Source organism: Manis javanica, chromosome 8 (genome assembly GCF_040802235.1).
Source record: "Manis javanica isolate MJ-LG chromosome 8, MJ_LKY, whole genome shotgun sequence".
NCBI lineage: Eukaryota > Metazoa > Chordata > Mammalia > Pholidota > Manidae > Manis > Manis javanica.
The window spans coordinates 94,640,202-94,667,166 of NC_133163.1; the positions used below are offsets into that span (position 1 = coordinate 94,640,202).

Genomic DNA, 26,965 nt, shown 5'->3' on the forward strand with positions numbered 1-26,965 from the left:
GACGACAACACCAATACATATAATCATTAAAATGGCAAAGATCAAAGACAAGGACAGAGTACTAAAGGCAGCCAGAGAGAGAAAAAAGATGGCCTACAAAGGAAAACCCATCAGGCTATCATCAGACGTCTCAACAGAAACCTTACAAGCCAGAAGAGAATGGCATGATATATTTAATGCAATGAAACAGAAGGGCCTTGAACCAAGAATACTGTATCCAGCACGATTATCATTTAAATTTGAAGGAGGGATTAAACAATTCCCATACAAACAAAAGTTGAGGGAATTTGCCTCCCACAAACCACCTCTACAGGATATTTTAAAGGGACTGCTCTAGATGGAAGCACTCCTAAGGCTAAATAGATGTCACCAGAAAAAATAAAATCACAGCAAAGAAAGCAGACCAACCAAATACTAACTAAAGGCAAAAAATAAAATCAACTATCCACAAAAGCAGTCTAAGGAACACAAAAGAGTACAGAATAAAACACCTAACATATAAAGAATGGAGGAGGAGGAATAAGGAGAGAAATAAAGAATCATCAGACTGTGTTTATAATAGCTTAATAAGAGAGTTAAGTTAGACAATTAGATAGTAAAGAAGCTACTCTTCAACCCTTAGTAACCACGAATCCAAAGCCTCCAATGGCAATAACTACATATCTATCAATAATTACCCTAAATGTAAATGGACTGATTGCACCAATCAAAAGACACAGAGGAATACAATGGATAAAGAAGCAAAACCCATCTATATGCTGCTTACAAGAGATTCACCTCAAACCCAAAGATATACACAGACTGAAAGTGAAGGGATTGAAAAAGATATTTCATGCAAACAACAGGGAGAAAAAAGCAGGTGTTGCAGTACTTGTATCAGACAAAATAGACTTCAAAACAAAGAAAGTAACGAGATAAAGAAAGACATTATGTAATGGTAAAGGGGGCAGTCCCACAAGAGGATATAACTATTATAAATATCTATGCACTCAGTATAGGAGCACCGACATATGTGAAACAAATACTAAAAGAATTAAAGGAGGAAATAGAATGCAATGCATTCATTTTAGGAGACTTCAGTACACCACTCACTCCAAAGGACAGATCAACCAGATAGAAAATAAGTAGGGACACAGAGGCACTGAACAACACACTAGAACAGATAAACCTAACAGACATCTATAGAACATTCCACCCAAAAGTGGCAGGATACACATTCTTGTCAAGTGCACATGGAACATTTTCCGGAATAGACCAAGTACTAGGCCACAAAAAGAACCTCTGTAAATTCAAAAAGATTGAAAGTCTGCCAGCCATCTTCTCAGCTCACAAAGGTGTAAAACTAGAAATAAATTGTACAAAGAAAACAAAAAGGCTCACAAACACATGCAGGCTTAACAGCATGGTCCTAAATAATCAATGGGTCAATGGCCAAATTAAAACAGATCAATCAATATATGAAGATAAATGAAAACAACAGCAGAATGCCCCAACTTCTGTGGGACACAGCAAAGGCAATTCTAAGAGGAAAGTATATGGCAATCCAGGTGTATTTAAAGAAGGAGAAACAATCCCAAATGAATAGTTAAAATTCACAATTATTGAAACTGGAAAAAGAAGAACAAATGAGGCCCAAAGTCAGTGGAAAGATGGACATAGTAAAGATCACAGAAGAAGTAAAAAAAATTAAGAATAAAAGCATAGAAAAAGTTAGTGAATCCAAGAGCTGGTTCCTTGAGAAAATAAACAAAATAGATAAACCCCTATCCAGACTTATCAAGAAAAAAAGAGAATCGACACACCTAAAAAGAATCAGAAATGAGAAAGGAAAAATCAATATGGACAGCACTGAAATACAGAGAATTATTAGATAATACTTTGAAAAATTATATGCTAACAAACTGGATAATCTAGGGGAAATGGACAACTTTCTAGAAAAATACAACCTTCCAAGACTGACCAAGGAAGAAACAGAAAATCTGAATAGACCAACTACCAGTAATGAAATTGAATCGGTAATCAAAAATCTCCTCGAGAAAACCCCCTGCCCGGCCAGATGGCTTCATCGCTGAATTTTATCAGACATTTAGAGAAGACATAATACCCATTCTCCTTAAAGTTTTCTGAAAAATAGAAGAGGAGGGAATACTTCTAAACTCATTCTATGAAGCCTGCATCACTCTAATACCAAAACCAGGCAAAGACCCCACAAAAATAGAAAACTACAGAGCAATATCACTGATGAACATACATGCAAAAATACTCAACAAAATATTAGCAAACCAAATTCAAAAGTACAGCAAAAGGATCATACACCATGATCAAGTGGGATTCATCCCAGGGATGCAAGGATGGTATGACATTCAAAAATCCATCAACATCATCCACCACATAAACAAAAAGGACAAAAACCACATGATCACCTCCAGATAAGGTAAAAAAAAGCATTTGACAAAATTCAACATCCATTCATGATAAAATCTCTCAACAAAATGAGTATAGAAGGCAAGTATCTCAACATAATAAAGGCCATATATGTTAAACCCACAGCCAACATCATACTTAACAGTGAAAAGCTGAAAGGTGTTCCTCTAAGATCGGGAACCAGACAAGAATGCCCACTCTCCCCACTTTTATTCAGTATAGTACTGGAGGTCCTAGCAATGGCAGTCAGACAACACAAAGAAATAAAAGACATCCAGATTGGTAAGGAAGAAGCTAAACTGTCACTATTTGCAGATGACATGACATTGTACATAAAAAACCTTCAAGAATCCACCCCAAAACTCCTAGAATTAATAACTGAATTCACTAAAGTTGCAGGATACAAAATTAATATACAGAAGTCTGTTGCATTCCTGTACACTAACAATGAACTAGCAGAAAGAGAAATCAGGAAAACAATTCCATTCACAGTTGCATCAAAAATAATAAAATACCTAGGAACAAACCTAACCAAGGAAGGGAAAGACCTACACTCTGGAAACTACAAAACACTCTTGAGAGAAATTATAAAGGAAAGCAAGAAATGGAAATTCATCCCATGCTTTTTCGTAGGAAGGATTAATATTGTCAAAATGGCCATCCTGCCTAAAGAATCTACAGATTCAATGCAATCCCTATCAAAATACCAACAGCATTCTTCAACGAACTGGAACAAATAGTTTTAAAATTCATATGGAACAAGAGAAGACCCCAAATAGCCAAAGCAATCCTGAGAAGGAAGAATAGAGTGGGGTGATTGCACTTCTGAACTTTAAGCTCTAATACAAAGCCACTGTAATCAAGACAATTTGATACTGGCACAAGAACAGGCCCTTAGACCAGTGGAACAGAGTTCGAGAGTCCAGATATTAACCCAAGTATATATGGTAAATTAATATGCAATAAGGGAGCCATGGATATACAATGGGGAAATGACAGCCTCTTCAACAGGTGGTGTTGGTAAAACTGGGCAGCTGCATGTAAGAGAATGAACCTGGATTATTGCCTAACTCCATATACAAAAGTAAACTAGAAATGGATCAAAGACCTGGATCTAAGTCATAAAACTCTTAGAAGAAAATACAGACAAAAATCTTCTGAATATAAACATGAGCAACTTTTTCATGAGCATATCTCCCTGCGTAGGGGAAACAAAAGCAAAAATGAACTCATGGGACTACATCAAAGTAAAAAGCTTCTGTACAGCAAAGGACAGCATCAGTAGAACAAAAATCATCCTACAGTATGGGATAATATATTCATAAATGACATTTCTGATAAGGGGCTGACATCCAAAATATATAAAGAGCTCACACACCTCAGCAAACAAAAAGCAAATAAGCCAATTAAAAAATGGGTACAGAATCGAAACAGACTCTTTTCCAAAGAAGAAATTCATATGGCCAACAGTCACATGAAAAGATGCTCCACATTGCTAATCATCAGAGAAATGCAAATTAAAGCTACAGTGAGCTATCACCTCACACCTGTGTCAGGATGGCCAACATCCGAAAGACACAGAACAACAAATGCTCGCGAGGGTGTGGAAAAAGGGGAACCCTCCTACACTGCTGGTGGGAATGTAAATTAGTTCAGCCATTGTGGAAAGCTATGTGGAGGTTCCTCAAAAAACTCAAAGTAGAAATTCCATTTGCCCCAGGAATTCCAGTCCTAGGAATTTACCCTAAGAATGCAGGATCACAGATTCAAAAAGACATATGCACCCCTATGTTTGTCACAGCACTATTTACAATAGCCAAGAAACGGCAGCAACCTAAGTGTTCATCAGTAGATGAATGGATAAAGAAGATGTGTTACATATACAGAATGGATATTATTCAGCCATAAGAAGAAAAGAAATCCCACCTTTTTCAACAACGTGGATGGAGCTAGAGGTTATTTATGCTCAGTGAAATAAACCAGGGAGAGAAAGACAAGTACCAAATGATTTCACTCATTTGTGGAGTATAACAACAAAGCAAAAACTGAAGGAACAAAACAGCAGCAGAATCACAGAACCCAAGAATGGACTAACAAAGGGAAAGGGACTGGGGGTGGTGGGGTTTAAGGAGGGATAAGGGGACTAAGGGGCATTATGATTAGCACACATAATATAGGAGGAGTGACAGGGAAGGCAGTGTAGCACAGAGAAGATAGAGCATCTTACTGTGCTGATGGACAGTGAGTAAAATAGGGTATGTGGTGGGACTTGATAATGGAAATCTAGTAACCACATCGTTGCTCATGTGATTGTGTATCAGTGATACCAGAATAAAAAATTAATACTAAAAAAGTAAATAAAAAATAAAAACAACCTGTACAGTAATATACTATCTTGTTTTTCCTAGTTCCTCTTAATCATACCATGTCTGAAATGTCCCCAAATTATATAGTTGAATGTTCAAGAGAGACTAGAATTGGATGTTGAATTGTCTTTCATAATTGGAACATCATTGGACATTTGAGTACGGTTTTCTGAAGAATAGGATTTTACTGTCAATGACAGCAGAAGTTTAACCTTGGTCTTAGTAGCTTATTCTTCCTCTTTGAGATATACACTGAAATATTTTAATGTATTCTCATTTAGCTACAGTATATAGTCTGTTCTACTATAGTATGTGAAGCTTCTACAGTACTCCTTAGCTTGTACTGTGTTGGTAGATGGAGAAAAAGCATGGATGATTTGTTGATTTATACATAACTTTTCCTGAACTGATTGGGGAATCCTGAATAATGGGAGTTAAATTTTATCCTTCATCAAGAAAGTAAAAAAATTCTAGCTCAGCTGCTACTGAGGCAGAAGCATTACCACCCACCTCCTCTACCCCCAACACTCACACAAACACACATACACACAGTTTTTAATTGAAAGTGGTATCTGCAGTGAGAATTCCCTCCTAGAGAGGTACATCGTGGTCTAGCAGGGACTCTTAATGTGGCAGTTTGCATGTCCTTGTGTGTCTATATTAGCTGCCGTACTGACCTAAAGCTCCACTTCTCATCTTCCATACATCCTTGTTTCTACTTCTCTGTTTTTGATACTTTTTATTAAACCCTCAGGTAGCATTGCAGCTGGTGTTATTAGCCTCCTGGAGTATGGCATGTCCAAGTTACCTCTGGAGTTTCTGGTCATTGTTTTTGTTAGTGCTATGGTTAGAGTTATAGTCACACTGACGATCTGCCCCAGTGTATCACTTTTTACCCTCCTCTACCCAATTTTTTCCATAAGCCTTGTTGTTTTTAGTGTTGCAACCGAGGTTTTCAGACACATATGTATTTATGTTACAGCAGATGTATTAAGAGTTCAGGAGGATGCTGAAACTTAGTGTAGTTAAGGCTTTGTGGCAATATTTCTGTTTTTGAAGAACTTTTTTAAATAAAGAGAGCTCTTATATTTTCTGATAACAAATATTCCGTGTTCAGGATATGAGCCTTCCTGCTCATCATTTTAAAATGCAGGACAATGATAAACAATGAAAATATGAGAAAGTTTGTTGTGGATCACTGAGACATCTTTTGTGCTATAATGACATGTTTTGATAGAGCTACCAAAAATTAGAGAAACTGCGAAGAAAAAGCAAAATTCTGTATTGAATGTTATTTGCAGTTCTATTTTGATCCAAACAGGGAATTGTAACTTTGGCTATTTACAATACCAAGGTTTGTTTCAGAAATAACAGGTTAAAGTTCAACCTTTAGAAAATGCTTGGTAGTATGTATTACTTGCTGTGGTGTAAAAACATCAAATAGAAATATTCAGTACAAATAGATAAGTTATGCCTGTTGAATAAGCATGTTGATTATATGTATAAATTATATATAATATAGATTTAAAACTCTAACCTTTATCAAAAGATTTTAGGTAGCCTCATTAAAAACAGGAAGGAAAAGTCAATGTTACAGTAATGTAAGAAAATCAGTCATTCATGTGGTAAATGACTAGAGAAATTACAAATGAAGAAAATAGATGTACAAATGCAGAAAAGTAAGTCAGGCTATTGCTTGGAGTATACCATTTTAGTCAATAATATTGCAGAAATAGTGTAAACTGGTCATGTGAATTTGCCCCATATAGGGAAATTAATAGAAACCTTTGTTAAGGAGTTAACTCCTTAGTGTTAATTTGAGCATTTGAAGAATTGAGGTCAGCACTGGGAGTATGACAGTGGCAGGCTCTATTTTTTTAAATAATAAATTCCAGTTGGGTTCGCTTACTGAGTTTTCAAGGAAATAACCTCTATTCTTTTGTACAATTTTAAGAATAGGGGAAAATTGATGAAAATTCAGAGCACATTGTACAATAATATTTCAAAAGCATGAAAAATTGAATGGACCCTGGGGAAAGGATCTGAACTGTGACAATGCCAGTTATTTTTGTGTACTACAATTGTGTTAATAAATACTCTTAGGACACTGGCAGATTTTTCCTATGTTTTCTGTTGTGTATTAATTCTATTTTGTTTCTCCTGGATATGAAAATCAGAAAAAGTATATTACAACATATTTTATCTTTTTTTTTTTTGAGGTATAATTGACATACAACACTATATTAGTTTCATATGTACAACATAATGATATGATATTTGTATGTGGGTAAATTATCACTGTAGTTAAGTCTAGTTAACATCTGTTACCATACATAGTTAAGTTTTTTTCTTGAATAAGAACCTCTAAGATTTACTCTCTTGGAAACATTCAAGTATTAGTACAGTACTATTAGCTATGGTCACTTTGCTGTATATTACATCCCAGTAACTTAATTATTTTGTAGCCGGAATTTTGTTCCTTTTGACTCCCCTCACTCATTTTGCCCACCTGCCACTCTGGCAACCAGCAGTCTACTAACTGTATCTTTGACTTTAGTTTTCTGTTTGTTTTTAGATTCCATGTCTAAGTGAGACCGTGTAGTGTTTCTGACTTATTTCACTTAGCATAATGCCCTCAAGGATTATTCATGTCATTGCAAGCAGCAAGATTTCATTCTTTTTTATGGCTGAATAATATCCCATTGTGTGTGTGTGTGTGTGTGTGTGTGTGTGTGTGTGTGTGTGTGTGTGTGTGTGTGTGTGTGTGTGTGTGTGTGTGTGTGTGTGTGTGTTTGTATTTTCTTTATCCATTCATCCATTGATGGACACTTAGGTTGTTTTCATATCTTGACTGTTATAAATAATGCTACAGTGAGCATGGGGGTCATGTTATATTCTGTTTTTTTTTTTTTTGGTATCATTAATCTACAATTACATGAGCAACATTATGGTTACTAGACTCCTCCCATCATCAATACATTCTGTATTTTTAAAAGTGGAACCTGTAAGGTAGAATGCCTGTGCTGAATGAATGTTTTTTCCTCTTATATCTTAAGGAAGAGAGAGAAAATCCTGCGAAACGGAGTAGAATTGAATGTGGTATAGATAATAATTTGATCACATCAACACCAAGAGCAGGAGAAAAGCCTAACAAACAGATATCTCGAGTAAGACGGAAAAGTCAAGTAAATGGAGGTTTGTTAATATTTAGATACTGTTTTATTAGGTCTAAGTCGAGATCTCATCTGACATATTTCTTGTCTGTTTTTAAAAATCTACCCTGAGCAATTCCTGCCTTATTTTTTGTGATTTCTATTGTATTAAATATTAGTAGCATGAAGTGAAATAAAAATTTACCCTCCTAATATAAATCTACTTTGATGAGTGAAAATAAGAGGGGAGAGGCAGAGCACCTAGCTTTATTCTATTCAGCATGAAAATGTGTATGGAGCAACATTTTTACATCTAATGAACTCATTTCTTAAGGCATTAATAATTGTGACCTAATTTGTCTGAAATACATAAAAGAATTTGTTTCTGTATTAGAGAATTTCAGAGCTCAGAGGGGGCTTGGATCACTCAGACCAGTAGTTTTTAGCTAGGTGTGACTTTTTCCCTCATGGTACATTTGTCAGTGTCTGGCGACGCTTTTAGTCATCTCTGCCTGTGGAGGAGTTGCTACTAGCATCTAGCAGGTGGAGGTCAGGGATGCTACTAAACATCTTAAAATATACAGGGCAGCGTCCCACAGTAAAGAGTTACCCAGCCCCAAAGTCAGTAGTGTTGCTTCTGCTAAACCCTTTTCTAGGTCCAAATCTTACTGTATTGCTGAGAAGTTCCTTAAAGTCAAAAAGAAAAACAAGCACAGTCAGGGGAAGTTCTAAGAATGACACTGTAGCATGCAGTACCTACTGTCTTTAACGAATGCTATTTTAGACACAACAGCAATAATATTTTTGACACCTTCCCCTCAATGCTGTGATGTATTTCTGTTAAATTTGACCTGTTAAATTCTGTTAAATTCTGTTAAATTTAAATTCTGGTTAAAATTGACCATCAGGGAGAAAAGTGATAAGTTAAAAGAGCTATAGCACAGAAGAAAAGAAATGTAGGAAGATAATAGGTAAAGTTGTAGAGAGGGGCAAGGGTGTTGACCAAAATATTTATTAGAATTTATTTTTATTTCATATTTTCTAAAGACCTATGAAAATGTTTTATTGACTAGAAAAATCTTTAAAAATTGGCTATTTTTCCTCACTACCCTGAAATGGGGCCTCAATATCCATAAGTAACTTTTGACACTGCCTTCTATACATAGTGATCTTCTTAAATAGAGCTATGTTGCTTCTATTTGTTTAGTGTAGAAATAGCATGGGTAGTAGGTTTTATGAAGTAGGCAGTATCCCAAAATGTAAATAAACCAAGAAAAGATCTTGCATTTGTGTTTATGATACTGTAACTTCCTTGCTTTACTTACAGTTTGTTTTCTGTTACATTGTGTTGATTTGAAGCCTTGCAATCTGTATAATTACAAATTTTCAAAGTAGATATAAAAAAGTCTACTTGGAAAAAGTTCAGTGAATTATAGCATTTATAAAGCATTATAGTGAAATTTGTTGGATGTACAAGTGATTTATCTCAGGATTTCTTTTAAATAATGTTTTCCTAACTTCAATATTAGTTCTCATGAAGTATTTGAGGGAAAGAGTTATTTTTATAATGAATGGCTTAGAACACATTTCTGAAAGTCATGTTTTGTGGATCACAACTTATTCTATTTTTGTCTTAGAAGCTGGTAGTTATGAAATGACAAATCAACATGTAAAACAAAATGGAAAATTAGAAGATAATCCTTCCTCTGGCAGTCCTCCAAGGACTACATTGTTGGGGACCATATTTTCTCCTGTCTTCAACTTTTTTTCACCAGCAAATAAAAATGGTAAGTATAAACCATTAGCCATAAATTCACTTTAAAAAATTAATAATTTTCTCAGACTTTTAAAAGATATATTTGATTTTACCCGGTATTTTGTTAATATCTTATGTCAGTTTTTAGCCTCACTGAAAATACTCAGCTTCCAAAAGGCATTTTTTTTAAGTGACTGAAATAAATATAGATTATGTTTAATTCTATTGGAAGTGAATGAACTCTGCTTTCACTATTAGAAAAGCTAGATGATGAATTTTGGGCAGGCAGGAAAGTTTTATTTTTTGTGTTATGATTTCTGTAATCCTTCAAGTGAGAGCAAGAGAGAATCCAGAAGCATTTTCAGTATTCTGGATCAGTAAAGTGGAATTTGTTGAATATTTTAAGTGAGCTAAAACTAGGTCATTTTTTGTTACAGTTTGTTTTTATTATTTGTGTGATCCTCTTCCTCCCTGCCCCCCCAGGGAACTTTCATTTAGATAGACAGTAAAATTACCTAAATGAATTGAAGGTTTTCACTGTGTAATGCCTTTGCAAAAGACTCAAAATTGCCTTCATTCAAGATTTAGCTAGTGTCTTATCTTTTCTGATGATTAATACCTAATTTCATACATAATTTTAGTTTCTCTTATTTGAGGGTAAGAGATCATTGAAGGTCTATATTTTTTGCTTCTACTAGTATGGGGCACATGGAAAATAGCCATTAAATCCTTGTTACCTTTATTTAAATTTATTATTTAAATTCTGATTTAAATTATATTTCTGGGTAATAGTATAATTTTTAAAAGGTAGATTGGTGCGCTGTAAAATCAAGATGGCCTGAGGGGCAAAAATAACGCATATTAGTACATTTGGTAAGGACTGTAAAATCCGAGAGTAAAAGCAAAACAAAAACTACTGCTAACTTCATTTAACCCACTATTTCCTAGACATATTAGACCAAGAGCCCTTTTTTGTGGAACATCTGTTAATACCTTACAGAACTAGTGTCCCATAGAACAATCTTTGGAAATGTTGGTGTAGTGTAAAAAGAATCTAACTTTGGAGTTAGATAAACTTGTTTTGAAATTGCAGCTCTGCCACTGTTGAGCCATGTTACCTTGGACCAGTCTTTAAATTCTTAACCCTCTTAATATTTGAGTGGATAATTATACTTATATATGTGATTTGAAGATTTCAGTTGACTCAGCAAATGTTGAGCATCTGCTGTATTCCAACCATTGTATGTTAGTCACTGGAAATTCAAATATGATTAATGGATAAGACGGTCTCTGACCTCAAAAAGCATACATTTTATAAGCAGGAGAGATATATAAATAAGCATAATAAAATTTTTGTAGGTGCATATGTAGAGGTTTATTATTGGGACAGTGGCGTATTCAAAGAATGGAGTGTCCTGTATTCTGGGTGGCAGCTCACAAAAGGGTTCATAGAAAAGCTGAATCTTGAAAGGTGATAAAGGGCATTCCAGGTAGAAGGAGCTGTGTAAGCAAAGGCATAGTGTATTTGAGAAACTGAAATTACATTGTCACAGTTGGAGTGTTGGAGTTGATTGGACTGGAAGGGAATAAGATAAGAGAATTATAAAGAAGTCATATTAAAACAAACATGGTAAGATTTGAGCTTCATCCTTTTATGATGGACGAGAGTGGAAAGACAAGGGAGTAAGGACACTGAGGCTGCTGGTTTGAAAGTGGTTTAAGTGATATACCATGAAGTCTAACATCTGTAGATGAGAAGGGTGGTGAAGAAGCCACTGAGGGATGTGTTTGGAATAAAAGAGACAGGACTTTACCAAACATGGTCAAATGTAATATGAGTATGAAATAGATAATTAGAAGATTAGGAGGTTGTGGTAGGGATATTTGAATTTTAGGTTTCAATCATTGACATCACCTGTAATAACTGGAGAGTTATTTAATGGAGTTGTAAACTGGTAGCTCATTGTTAAATTCCTCTGTGCTTGAGAGAAGATGCAATAGATGGTAGATGACAGCAGAGGGCATAAGCGGAGAATTACATAGTCAGGCAACATCAGTCTTAAAGGAGCCACACTAGTAAACCAATGATTAGGTAGCAGCAACAGAGATAAATGAATTCTGTTTCTGTTAGTACATTGAGTATGGGAGAATAAAGAGCTCTGAGGGAAGTGTATCAGGAAAGAGATGTTTTTTGGAAAGATGTTAAATTTAAAGCAGTGAGTGAGAAGGAGTATTTGGTGAAGAAGTTGAGAATATTGGAGGTGATTTTGTTGAAAATGACATTTGAAGGATTTAGTAAAGAAATGGAAAGACGGGTCATTCCATAGTGGAAGAATAATTGGGCAGCAGAGTCATCTAGGTGATGGCTGAGTATAATGAGGAAATTAACTTCAGTCTTTGTTATTGAGGTGGAATTTTGTTACTGAGAAATTATTCTTGTCTCTGAATAAAAGATTTACATTATTGGGGAATGATTAGCTCATTCTTAGATAAATACTTCTGGTTTAAAAACAGAAAATTCCCACAGTGGCTAGGATGCTTAGTACTGGAAAGATCAGGAGCTATTTTGAGGATAATGAATATATAAATAAAATTCATTCAAGTATATATGTATCAATCATTCATTCATTCATTCATATATAGTGCCTAGCACATAGTAGGCAATTACACATGATACTTGCTTGAATGAAAATATGTTCTGTAGTCAACAGTGCCATATTAGATACTTCAAAGTTGCTAGAAGACTAGATCTTAAATGTTCTCACCAGGAAAAACAAATGACAATTATATGGCCAGATAGAGGTGTTAGCTAATGCTGGGTTGGTAATCATATTCAGTATATAATGTATTAAATCAGTATGTACATCTGAAACATATATAATGTTATATATATATATATATCAATTATATCAAAAAATAAAGTTCTAGGTTATGACTTGTCTGACTCTTAAGTTTCTAAACTATTTGAACACTCTTAAAAAGTTTAAAAACTTTTCACAAATATTACTCTAGCTTGTAATAGTATTTATTCCTCATTGTTTGAAATGTCTGGAAGAGACTCATTAAACAGTGGTATCCTTGGCTTTGTTTCTGTTACATTTAGTTTTTCTCAATCTTGATGAGTTTTTAATTTTAATTTCTAATTGAAATATATCTGACATTGTATAAATTTAGGTTATACAGTATGATTTGATACACTTACATATTGTAATGTGATTGCCATTGTAGTGACAATTAACACCTCTATCATCTTAAATAATTATCCCTTCTTTAAATAGTGGTTGGAAAAATTAAGTTCTAAAAATAACTAAGTTCTTTCTTTCAGCAAGTTTAATGATTATAATAGAGTATTGTTGTCTGTGTTCACTGTACTGTACCTTAGATCTCTAGGGTTCATTTACTATTTCTACATTTGTAGCCTTAAACAACATCTGTTCTTTCACCTGGTCTCTTTTTTAAAAATGATGATTGTGAGTACACTAAATCATGATTTCAGGAACATCAGGATCCGATTCCCCAGGACAGGCCATGGAAGCTGAAGAGATAGTAAAACAACTTGATATGGAACAGGTGGATGAGATCACTACCAGTACTACTACATCAACTAATGGAGCAGCTTACTCAAATCAATCAGTTCAAGTGAGACCAACAATAAATAATGGTTTAGAAGAAGAAGGAACAGTTAATCCTGATATCCCACCTCTTACAGGTGAAGAAGATTCCTTTTCTTATGCATCTTCATGAATCATTTATAAAAATACTGTATTTCATATTTTTTCTTAAATAGGTGAATTAAATGCTAAGTGTTTCTTCCTTGAAGTTAAGAAAATTAAAATTGGAAATAAAACTTTCTCCCCAAATCCAGTCAGAAAGAGCTTAGTACATAGGCATTTGTTAAGAGTATAGTTTGTTATAAGGAAGTAGAATGATGTTCTTCTCTTGAATTTAAGGGAAAAGTTTAAAAAATCATTGAAACAGCAGAAAACATTTAAAGAAAAATGCATACAATTAAAAAACTTCTATACAATGCAACCCAGTAATGCCAGTATGGAGAAGCAGCATAATAGAGGAAAAATGTATTTTAAATTGGTCAGATAAAAGATTAATATCTATAATATTGAACATTGAATCTACCAAGCAAATCAGTATGGATTATGCATATAGTTTATGAGTGGATAAAACTTGCAAATGAACCTACTGAGGACCTGTCATTCTATGCTGATTGCTTTGCCCAGTGTTAAGTTAGTGAATGGTATAGACTAAGTCCAGGGCTATTGGCTTTCTGTTTGATGTTCTGTATTTTTGTGCTGCTGTATAAACTTTGGTCTTTATTTTTTTCTGACAATTGTGAAGATGGAGAAGGGATGGTTTCCAGAGGGAAAACATAAGATTTAGTCCAGTTGTCTCAACCATTCATTTATTCCCCTAACATTTACTGAACACATGTTTTTTGTAATGGGTACTGTTTATAAAGATAAGATATGCTTCTTGACCCTGAAGAGTACATGATTTAATTGATAAGTCAAGTCTACACAAAAATTTCTGTACAGTGTGGTGAGTGCTGTTACAAATAAATGAACAAAGTGATGAGGTGGCACATTGCAGTTACTCTGATTAGGAGGATCATGAGAGGATAGAAGTAAAATTTCTGCTGATCTTAAAAAAAGATGAGTATGAGTGACAAAAGTAATACTTCACCTTAACTTCAAGAATGTAGCCAGAGAATAAGAAATGAGACTGATTCCGCCATTTGCTTAACTGTGTGAATTTGGACAACTTCTTTAAGCTCTCTGAGAGTTTTCTTAGCTTTAAAATGGTAGTAATAATTCAATGTTTTGAAGGATAAATGAGATGAAATATGAAAAATACTTAGCATGAAGGCACTCAGATACTACTTTCTTTTCCCCTTTCTCTGAAGTTAATAGGAATTTGAAACAAGTGACTGGAAGATAAGTTTTTCCATTATTCCTTTATGCTAATGAACCATTATCGGCATAAAGTTGTTAGAAATGAACAATTCTGCTTTACATTTGTTGTCATTCATTGAATATACAGACTCTATTGACTCTGTTTCAGGAGGTATTAATACATGACGAGAGCAAAAAGGTTAGTTTTTGTCCTGAAAGACTATTATCTACCAATATTCTATTCCTATAGTCAGATTACAGCAGTTTTTATTGAGTTCCACTATCTTAGTCCTTAGTAGATGATATAACAAACTACTACATGTTAGGTGACATATAAAAAACAGAAATTTGTTTCTCAAAGTTCAGGAGGCTGGGAAATCCAAGATCTGAGTGCCTGCAGATTCATTATTTGGTGAAGGCCTGCTTTCTGGTTCATAGCTGTGTTCTGTGTCTTCATGTGGCAGAAGCTCTGTGAGCTCTCTAGGGTCTCTTTTATAAGGACACTAATCCCATTCATGAGGGTTTCACCCTATGACCTAATAACCTCATGACCTCCCAAAGGCTCTACCTCTAATACCATCAGGTAGGGGATTATGTTTCTATGTATAAATTTTCAGAGGATACAAACATTTAGACTCTAGTCTTTTATCTCTGAAACAACCTGTTTAGCTTGTAAATTTTGTCCTCTCCTTGAATTTAAGTTATAATTATTGTCTTAGAAAATTCCCAGCATAATTTATAAAGCTCTACCAATTGATAGCTCAAACATAGAATGAAATATATTGTGGAATATAGAATTGCTTCTTGATTACTTTTAAGTTGCCTATAAATTAGAAGTAAAATAATGGGTCTTCTAAAGCAGTGGTACTTTATAGAGCAAAATTTAACTTTTTAATGAATAGCCTTGAGATTCCTGCAAAAAAAGTACATAACATTTTCTCCTAAGTGTTCAAGGTACTCATGGACTTCTTAACAACTGTTCTTGGGTCTCAGGTTAAAAAACTACCTTTGGGTCTATTGTCAGCACACATAATTGACTGCCTATATGTATAAGACACTTTGTGAAGTATTACTGCTATAAAATCACCATATTTTTATGGTTATATACATAAACAATATCCAGTTAGAAGCTGAATTTTTGTGGAGTGTGTTTATCTAGTAATAAGTAGTCAATTTTCTGTTAGCTGTTAGGGATTTTAGTTCTGCAAGCTATGATCTATCTGGCCATTTTGTCAGTAATGGTAATTTTTTTCCATTAGATCTGGAGTTAGATCTATGTGCTAATAAATTTGCATTTAAATACTATTTAAAGATTATTTGTCTTATCTTTAAAATATACAAGATTTCAGGAATATCTTGTATAAAAGCAGTTAAAATACCTACTTCATGGAAGCATTAAGTGACTATAAGTAACATTTTATTTTTCACTTTGTTAAATAGCACCAGTAACTCCAGATAGTGGTTATTCATCAGCCCATGCAGAGGCCACCTACGAAGAAGACTGGGAAGTATTTGACCCGTGAGTTTTGTTTTTGTTATATATCTTTCTCTCTTTGAACAGAATGAAAGTACATGTGTGGAGGAGTGGCTGAATGGTACATTGTAAAGGGCATGTGACATGTAGGTATTACTTTGAGTTACTGAAATACTAATCTGTAGATTTTCAGTTTTATTTACATGTTTTAAAAGTTTAATTTACTAGGTTAAATACACATTATTTAATTAAAGATGTAAAGATGGGCTGAATTTAGTAATATGTTTTGTATTTATAAAGTGTAGAAATGTTGAAATTTTCTTAAAATTTGATTTATAGCTATTATTTCATCAAACATGTTCCACCACTGACAGAAGAACAACTAAATAGGAAACCTGCTCTTCCACTGAAAACAAGAAGCACACCAGAATTCTCCCTAGTTTTAGACCTGGTAAGTTTATTATTTGTGAAGGTAGAGAAAATAAAGGAGTTAAGTTCCTTTTTTAAAATGTTAGTCCAAAATACCTGAATGAATAGCCTTATACATTTACTATAAACATATCTTAGTTTTTATTTTAAGCATATTCTAATGCCAGTGTCCTGAGTTCAGGCTGGTGTCAGGTACCCTTTGAAAATAAATTGGGCTTTTATTTTTGTATTGAATTAAATCTTCCCCCTATACTGAAACCTTTGTGATTTTTTTTAAATCTCCCAATAAAATCTAATTTTATTTCATACCTAGATATCACCTTTTTCTTTTGATCAGGATCATGTTTCCCTGAAGGACCAAATATAATCTAGGTATCAGTGAGTTAACCTTATGCAAGACCATACCCCTTACCCTGTTCTTACTTTTGCATATTATCTAATTCCAATAACTTTTTATTAAAAAGACTTTCAAAAGCATGATCTCTTAATGCTAACTAATGCAACCTTTAATATGTTCTCTTGGTGTGACTTAAACACTTATATTTTAGGGTTCCAGAAGAGCTTTGAAGACTTGATTATTATACAGTATTGAAAAACATTGTATTACTTAGCTTTTGTTACTGGTACCTTATAATTGGAGATGTGGTTTTGTTCTCAAAAAAATTAACTTGAGGAAAAGCATACTATTTTTAAATTTTAACTAGCATGTATAGTTCTGTTTTGAGAGGTCTTGCCTACCCAGAGAGATATAAGACAGATATCCAGAAGTCCTAAGTATTTAAGATACTTATTAGAGGATAGTACAAAGGAAAAGAAAAATTCCGGAGCTGATTATGAGTAGTTTAGATTTGATTTGCAAGTTAGTGGAGATACTGAAAAAGATTTTGCTAGATTTTTATGTTAGAAGTTAATGTGGTCATGATAGCAAGTTTAGCCATAAAATTTTTAATCAAATGTAGAAGATAAATGGAGAAGGAAAGATGAGAATTGGCTGGGGATAAATGAACAGTTTTATAGAAGTGAATAAAGAATGATCAAAATTTAGTTAGGCTGTCAATGAAGAAGTATTAGAATTAGTTATGACTGGTTTAGAAAAGAAAGTACCTGTTTTTAAGGTGCTAAGAGAATACCTCGAAATACGTAGTCTGATATGCTATTAGAAGTAAATGAGGCATATCTAGAGTACTTTTTTGCTCTTTGCCTCCCCAGAGTTTAACTTTAGGTTAAAAGAAGCACTACCCCTAATAAGATGTAGACTCACACGGTATGAACATTTCTGTTTCATTTTAATTCATCTTGAATGCATTGAACAACTTTTGGAGTTAATTATTTATAGCTTTACTTAAAAAAAAGGAAAGTGTCATTTACTACAAATGGAAACCTGTTTTTTAACCATTCAGGATTTGAGAAATATAAATAGTTGCACCTATCTGAGATTGAATGATCCTCCTCAGTGAGAAAACAGGTTTTGGTAAGCACAGGTGACAAATCTTCATTGACTGCTACTTTAGTTAACAGTGTTTATTATGTCTATGAGACATATTCAACAGGTACTAAAACATCTTTTCTAAAATAAAATTCTTTTTTAAAGACTTAAGGATAAAGAGCTTTATGAATAGAATATATATGTTTTATTTTATTTTATTTTATTTATTTAACAGTTATTGAATATGTGCTGTTTAGGAACTTTGAAAATAAAGCATAAGTAAAACATAGTCTCAGCCCTTTAAAGAGTTCTCAATTTATTGAAAAAGGCAGGAGAGTGGTAAACAGTTAACTCCCCTATAAGGGAAAAGGTAGATATGCTTGTAATAGAAGCACAAGCAAAGTGTTTACATCCCAACAATGCCATACCATCTCCTGTTATTTAAACAAATCATGTAATTTTCATTACCCTTACCTTTAAATACTCCTCTATTGATATTCTAGGTCTCCCTTATCTACTTAGTATAATCCCTTGCATACTTCTAAATTCTATTAAGGTATATGTGTTTTTTAAGTAGATTCTAAACTTTCATTTGCTAAATGTTAAAAAAAATGTATTTTACTTAACAAAGCTGGTAGCTGCAGAACTTGGAGCAGTGGTTCTCAAATTTGAGCATGCATTGGAGTCACCTGAAGGGCTTATTAAAAAAACATAGATTTCTGAGCTCCTCCTTTCACTTTCTGCTCAGTTTCTGAATGATCAGAAGTGGAGTTGGGGAATTTGTATTCTAACTACTTCCTAGATGATGCTGATTCTGCTTTGCTGGTCTAGAGACACACTTGAGTACCAGTGACTTAGAGAATTCTATCCCATACACAGTAATGTATGGTAAATGTAAAATTCCACGTATGAATGGTATTTTAATAAATGTTTTTGGTGATCATGAATACATATATTTGAAATTTAATATCTTGGTTCATTCAATATGTGCTTTTTATTTTAAGGATGAAACACTAGTACACTGTAGTCTAAATGAGCTAGAAGATGCAGCACTTACTTTTCCAGTTCTTTTCCAAGATGTCATTTATCAGGTAATTAAAAAAAATTTTTAACTTGATTTTTGGCCTTTAGATAACATTCTGAACAAAGAAATCTTTTGTAATTTTTTTGTGAAGTTTAATGTGTTTTTTCCTAATGGATTTCACCAGTATGTTAATGATTTATTAACAAACATCATGCTAAATAATTATATAAAGCAACATTAATTTGTTTCCAAAAAAATGTGAACTTTTTTTTACCCAGTGATCTCTGCTAGTTTCATAATCTGTTTGCCAGCAGGTGGAGGCAGGAGCACTGACAGATTCCCAAGAAGAAATTGCCAGGTTATGCCTGGTGTTTTTTGTTTTTTGTTTTTTGTTTATTTTTCTTCCAAAATCTGATTAGTATAAAGAAAACTCATTTCCTTGTTGGTCATTTTTATTTCCTTTTGTAGTATATATGGTCTGTAGATTGTGGTTTGGTAGATCTGCTTTATACTAATCGTAGAATTTCAGTACACTTTTCTAGCTTTTGCTTTACTTAAAAATTTTAGGTAAAAGCATTTCTCCCTCATCTGTGTTGATGGGCATATAACAGTGCAAAATACTAGTATTTAAATTTCACTATGAATTTTTTTATGTTGGCCATAGTTCTTTATGTTTGAGATTATCCTATCATAAAATTTGAATTAATATATATGAACACACTTCGAAAATTGCCAAGTGCCTTTTGTGGTGGTGGTGGTGGTGGTGATTTAACTAGCATTCCCTTTATACAAACCAGCTGTTGTAGGATTGGGAAAGGGTCAAGAAGTTGGTTGTCAAGAGGAAGCCAACCCAAGAATTAACTAAGTAAAGCCACAGAACATTTAACATGTGGATCATGAAGGGTTTTAATGGTTGTTTACGTGCTCTTAATAGGCAGTTATAATGTAGATATAGTTTTCTTGGCGCATGGTAGTTATTATCTCCTGGGAATCATAAAATTTCAGAGTTAAATAGAGTTTGTGGTTCAGGATCTACTTATTTTGTAATGAGTCATAAGGATTTATTTTAGTAGTTGTCAGTTCTAGTTTAACTTAGGTATTGCACGTATGGTAATATCTGAATACCATATTCACTTCCTTTTATATAAACTGGCTTGAGTTCTGATATATCATCAGATGATGAGCAAAATATATCTTAAAAATAAGGCATTTTTAAGACTTGTATGACTTTTTAACTGGATATTATTCTTAAAAAGACATTTTCTGCCAAATAGGTTGTTCTTGTTTAGTCACTTCAAGGACAGGAGTCTTGTGGCCAATATAAATAGTTTAGCAGTGTCTTAGTTCTCTCATTTTAACTTGATAACCTTGTTTTTTGTTCAAAATTACACTTAAAAACTGGCTTTCAGGCTTTGGATTTGGAAAGGAAAGCTGTTACTTGAAAAATACAAATAAATAATTATTTTGAGATGACCTCTTAAGCTTTGAGATTTGCAGTGTATTTCTTGCAAATGGTTTTGTTTATGTAATTTTAAATAGTGAAATAAGAAACTTGGAAAGTAGATGAGTTTGATTCATGAGCATTTCATTTCAATGTGACCATGAAATTGACTTTTTTCTTAGCACTTCTACCATTTCTGCTTTAATTCTCTTCTTCATAAAGTTCTTATTATTTTCATGTGAATCTGGATAGCTGTCTTTGAACAAAAGTCTTCCAACAGTTCATATGACTAGTATGAAAGCCGTAAATGTACTGCATCTACCTCTCTAGAATTAAAAGAACTCTTTTCCTTATATATTGAGATACACTTTCTGAAACTGAGAAACAATGATCTAGCCTAAATCAGGAGCACTGAGCAGAAGTTTGAATCTTGCAAGTTATAGAGGTGATTGCGTTGTAATATTATGATTAGTTAGTACATCATGTACCGAGTTTATAGCGGCCTTTCAGTAAATTTTTGAGGATGTCCATAGTTAATATTGGGTACATTCCTTTGGATTTCTGGTTTTGGCATAAGCATCCCGTCTGCTTTTTAAAAAATAACTTTGAAGAAATCTTGGGTTAGGGTTCCCCCAGTTTTCAGACCAACAAGCTCCCTTTAAACAGGGAATGATGTCTTTTAAACTTTCAGTGGTGTTGTCTCCATCTACTGGCAAAGAAGAAATATACACAAGGGTCTGAGATGATCTAAGAGATTTTGGAGAAACCACATTATTAGGTAAGATGTAACTTACATATTTAACCACTACAGTATAATGTGGCCCACTTAAAGATAGAAACCTGTAAAATACTGTATATACTCTTTAAAAAATAATTTATTGAGGTGAAATTCACAACATAAAATTAACCATTTTTCATTGAACAGTTCCATAGCATTTATCTATGTACTCTTGAATATGTCCATTCCATAGCATTCATGTATATACTTTCAAAAATAAAATGGTAATGTTAGGTGGGATCAAATTGTTCATCTGAATCGGGGCCTGATAAAGTGTCCTCTTGGGACTTACTTTGATTTCTTTCGTGGTAAGTTTGTTATGGTCGACTTCTATCTAATTTTAATTGTATTTGTTATTTCTCTTCCTTTCAAAGCAATTTAAAGTGTAAGTTGTTCTACATATGTTTTAGTAATCATCTATATCGGGCTGGCAAACTTTTTCCTATAAAGGGCTAAACGTTACCATTTTTGGGTTTGCAGTCTCTGTTGCAACTACTTTTCTGCCATTGTAGCTTGAAAATAGCCATAGCCAGCACATAATTGAATAAGTGTGGCTGTAAAACTTTATTTACAAAACTTAATTTACAAAAATCAGTAATGGTTTGGATTTGACCCACTGGTAATCCAGATGGTTTGCTGACCCTTGGTAATAACTATGAGAGTATATACAGTAAATTTACATACTCAAATTATAAGTGGAAGCAAGTAATCAAATATTCATCAAAATTCTTGTTCATATGTAGAGAAATTTAAAGCTAGATCCACTATAATCTGGTTGTGGGCTTTCTGCAACTACTCACATTTAAAGATTACCTCACTTCATGGTATATACTCTTCTTTGATAAGTAGTACTTAGTTTAGTTAATGCAAGTCTTAGAATTTATGAGCAGGTAGATTATTCAAGTCTCAATTTAGTAACTTACATGTATTTGAATTCCATTTTTCTAGGAGATAAAAAAGCCTGATAGATCCAACTCAAAATTTGATATTTGTTACTACTGACACTGTATGGATAGTTTGTGTATGTGGAGAAAAAGTCATTTGAAGGAAAAACTAAGTTTTTAAAGTGAGGGTATGGCACTCACAAGCAAAGTGTATAGATTTTTGTTTGAATGGGTCTTTTTCTCCCCTAATATTGGTAGCTTTTCCAGAAATTGTTTTATAATTAGTTATTGGGAAGACAAATATATTCATAGAATGGTGCAGGTGCATTTGATATCTGGAAAAACAAATGCATGATCAGTTCCAGTGCACATGTTTTATCTTTGTATTTAGCTTATATTGACACATTGTCAGGAAATCCATCTCGTGGTGTTACTCAGTTAAGAGGTCTCCACTGTATTTAGTTTCTGTTCCTGCAGATCCACCAATTCAAGACCCTAGGTCATCTCACTCCCTCTTCCATCCAGAAGATGACTTCTATCCACAAGCAGGACTGAATCAAAAGACAGATTTTTCACTTAGATCTTGAGCTGAACCACCTCCTCAATGACCTTCCTCTATCTCCATCAAGAACTGGAGCTCAGTTTTTGAAGATGTAATAGAACTACTCAGCCCAAACGTGGCTAATTGAAGACAAAAAGAAGATGCCTCATATGTTTCACCACAGTGCAGCCAAACGTAACTGTGTTGTCCAACTCCTCATTCTGTAAAGTATTGCAGGGGCATCTGATTTTTGACTCTCTTCACCAATAAGACTTTAGCCAGTCAGTGGCTTTCTGAAGATCAGTAAAATCAACAAACTTTGGGTCAGCTGTCCAGAAATCAGATTGGGGTAAGCACTCAAGGAGAGATAGGATCCCGTAGGGAACTACTTTCTAAAGGATGCTTTGTTTTATTAGTAAAGGTTGCTTTTGTGGGAAAAGTTGGGGGGAGAGTGGGCGGGAAACCCTGTGTTTAGTAAAGCTCAGCCTCTTTCCCTTATTATAGTTGTTTGTTTTCTTGAGAACTAACAGCTAGGATAATTGTCAGAATATTTTATATCACAGAACAAGAGAAATAGAGGGTCAGTGGTTCTATCTCCTTTCTACAGTCTTTTCTAGAAAAGTCAGTGTTATTTTTGCTTCTTGAAGAAAAAAAATCAAGTGAAGGATTTTGTAGTAAACATCTAATCGTTTTTCCTTCTCTCAAGCTCCAACTTAAATTGATACTAACCAAGAGGCATTTTTTGACCTTAATAAAACATAATTTTGTTTTACAAAAGTAATATGTATATTTGTGCTTTAAGTAAAACATTTGGGATTGTAGACACCTAAGTATTAAGGGTAAAAGTAATATTGTAGCTGGTAGGGAACAGTATTTTGATAACTATAGGTAAATGCTAAAAGTAATTTTAAAAGTAACTTTCCCATCATTAGTAAGTATAGTCATTGGTACTACTTTTTCATCGTAAGTATCTGTTATTTTTAGGTAAAAGAAAGATATAGCTGAAACCTATAGTTAACTACTTCTCAAAGATAAGAAAATGTGTTTCATGGGGAATTTTTTGTGTTCCTTCTAAATGCATCTTAAAATTAGGAGTAGTTCATTAAAAAAATACGTGGAAAGTTCTTGGTCAACAGTTGAAAGTGTTCTGCAAATTTAGGAGAATGACAGTTTGATTATTAAGCATATTAAATTGGAGGCTTGAAAGTTTACAATTCGTTTTTAAAAGCAGTATTTTTATTTTACTAAAATGGCCCCTTTTTTGCTTTTAAAATGATTATTTTAATATAAACATATCAATAGTTTACATATAATGTGTATACACATTTAAATACAAAATTGGTGGCCAATTTTTACTTGAAAATTACTCTTCATTGCTAACTTTGAACAGTATATGAATAAATAAAGCTTCACTTTATCCCACTTGGACTCTATAAGAAAATTCCTTTTCAAATTTATTTATTAAGGATTTTTAAAAATATGTTAGGGTCATATTATCTGTGTTTAAAACAATCTAGACATATTTTTCCTAAAAAGATACACATGTAAGAATTTTTTTATTCTTATCACTTGCCCACAAATTGAAACTGCTTTGGGTGTTTTCTTTCCTTCTTTAAAATTTTTTTTATTTTTATTTTAGGGGTCATGTTGTTATAATTATCCATATTAGATAAAGGTTTGGTAAACTTTTACTCAGTATATATAACTTGACATTGCATACTTGGATGTGAATTTGAGTTCAGACAGACTATATCAGAAAATATTTAAAGCTGCTTGTAACTGGATTGCTATTATTAAATCTAGTTCTTTTACCCATTTATGGCCTATTAGGATTACACAATTATAGTACATTCTTATTGTCTAAATACCAAACAAAGTATAGGCTGATGGTCAGGTATTGTTTATATCAAGTAGTGTTAATGTACTGCCCAATGTAATGTTATTTTTCTGTTATATATACATTGTTCTTCTATGTAAAATATTAATTTTGGTAAAATTAGGCCACAATAGATTTTAAAAGGTTAGTTCCATTATCACTATTTTGCAGTAGTACATTTATTTTAAATTTTTGCATAATGAAGATATTCATAAATCCCTATCTTTGGGTAATAATTTTATTTAAGACATGTCTTTGGGTATGGTATTTTTATATGTAGTTATTTCTTACTATAGCATTATAGATTATTTTTAAACTTCATTTTTCAGAATATATTTGGTTTAGTAATAATGTGTAGTGTAGATAGAATAATTGCTGTATATTTGGAGGAACATCTGTATACCAGAGTGAAATGAATCTTTTGGCCTAATCTTATATTTGGGCAACTACATTGTTTTGAAGAAGGTGGTTGGTGAAATAACAAGTATAGAAAGAATGTAGAAAATAGGAAGTAGACAGCTGAGGGCAGGAATCTTTGTTATGAGAAAGTCAGAAGGAAAGTGGAGTTAAGAGCCTCTGGAATAGAGTTTGAAGCATTTGGAGGCTCATGCCTATGTGTGCATCTGTATATTTGTGTATTTCTGTGACCTAACACAATAAAGATTGTAATCTCTTTGACTCATACACACCTTACAGTTGTTGTTTGTTTGTTTCCTATTGGACAATACTTAGTGCTTCTTGACTTCCATAAACTTCTGATTTAAAGTATCCTTCCAAATGACTTAGATCCTTCTGTCCTTATTTTTCGTGCTGAGATTTCTATTTGTTTTTCTTTCTGAGATTTTGCCTTTGCAGCACATGGCAGAACCCCATGTTGTCCCAATCCCAAACCTGCTCACTGTAACTTTTTACCTTTCTATATTCGTGTGTTAGTTTTCAGAGGAAACAATCCTGCATTACAGAGACACTACTTATGTTGCAAGTGATAACAGGGGATATTGAAAACATTTATAAAATACAAAATGAAATGGTTATTAAATGCATGTAAGTGATCGATTTTCTTAGCAGCAAGCAAAAGGGTCTTATGATTCATAGTTTATCACCCTCCTTGAGATGAGGTAATCGGGAAAAAAAAAGATTTGACAGAATAGAGGATTTTTTCTTAAACCATCACAAATCTATTTTTAAAAGACCATAGTTAATTAAAAGTGGTTTTGCCAGTGAAGGTCATAATATATCTAAAATGTGTTTCTTGGATTACCAAAAAAATAATGTCTGTGTCATTTTCAGCCAAGGCCATAAAATATACCAGGTGTTTCAGGATGAAAATGTTAAAATTAACTAGAATGAGAAACTTGAAATTTTTTGTGCCTCCATCCTAAAGGATAGTGATTGGATACTGAGGATTTGCTTATTTTTATTTGCTAGGGGTAGAGGCTTACTTCATTTTTGATTAGCCAAGATAAAATGCCCACTAGGATTAAAGACATTTATCATTCTAACCTGGAGTAGGAATAATAGCCAAAGCAATCCTGAGAAGGAAGAATAAAACACAAGTGACCAGTTTTTAAGGAAATTCAGTAGTTGTCATTGTGTAGTCATGTAGGCTTGCCTCTCTTTTTATCTCTAGTCCTTAATTTCAGGCAGTCTTTCACTTGTTCAACAGATTTTTATCAAGTACTTCCTATATATTTGATATTATCTTATACCTTTTGGGCTTTGGATGTTACAAAGTTGGTAGAATCTACCTACCTACCTAGAATTCTTTGCATAATTTTCCTGTTCTGCCCTAAGACATTTACAGAACTAGATTTTTATCTTGAGGGCATTTTTGTGTGGATGTATGTTGATGACAGAATTAAACTTCATGAAGCCTAGATTTTAAATTTGTTGTCACCAGTTCTTTGTTTTTTAAATATGAAGCCACTGAATCTGGTGCACATGTGTTCTATAAATATTTGTTCATAGTATTTGAGGTTAATAGTCATGTTTGAGCAGAGTACAAACTTTTCTTTTATAAAATTTTGTCACAAAATGAATACAATTTAAAGGAGTCAAAAATCTTTTGTAGACCAGTTTTAGTAGTTGCTCATGGCTTATATTCCTGTGCTTTTGAATACTGGAGTATATTAGAAGAGATACACTAAGTATAGGCAAAAGAACAGGCAGAAATAAGAAAATAATGTGCATAAGGCAGTTCTTTAGGTGCTGTAGTCCTTTCTGATATTACCAATACATTTTGATAACTGATTTGACTATTTTATTTTCAATCTGAGATAGCTTGATAGTGCTAATTTAGATGCCACTTCTGAATCAGTAAATGTAGAACAAGATTAATTTCTGAAAAATTCCAGTTATTTAAACCCACCAATCCAGACGTCTCTTTCTTGAACATTATTTATCTTAACAGAAGTGTAAAGTAAAGGTATTCTTAGCAGGTGGTTGCAGAGAAAAAATTCTGAGTAATTATTGAAGAAGGTCATTGGG

General features: G+C 33.3%; 1 protein-coding gene across 3 annotated transcripts in view; it reads left to right on the plus strand.

Annotated features, from left to right (window-relative positions):
- CTDSPL2 (CTD small phosphatase like 2) overlaps positions 1 to 26,965 on the plus strand; it is a 78,595-nt gene that overhangs the window by 42,444 nt on the left and 9,186 nt on the right. For 2 of the 3 annotated variants that reach the window (XM_037022167.2, XM_037022168.2), the window contains exons 3-8: positions 7,847 to 7,985; positions 9,580 to 9,729; positions 13,195 to 13,407; positions 16,046 to 16,124; positions 16,419 to 16,530; positions 18,939 to 19,025. In XM_037022167.2, the coding sequence (XP_036878062.1) occupies positions 7,847 to 7,985; positions 9,580 to 9,729; positions 13,195 to 13,407; positions 16,046 to 16,124; positions 16,419 to 16,530; positions 18,939 to 19,025 (780 nt within the window). The remainder of the gene's footprint in view (positions 1 to 7,846; positions 7,986 to 9,579; positions 9,730 to 13,194; positions 13,408 to 16,045; positions 16,125 to 16,418; positions 16,531 to 18,938; positions 19,026 to 26,965) is intronic. The other variant, XM_037022169.2, reaches the window with a different exon arrangement.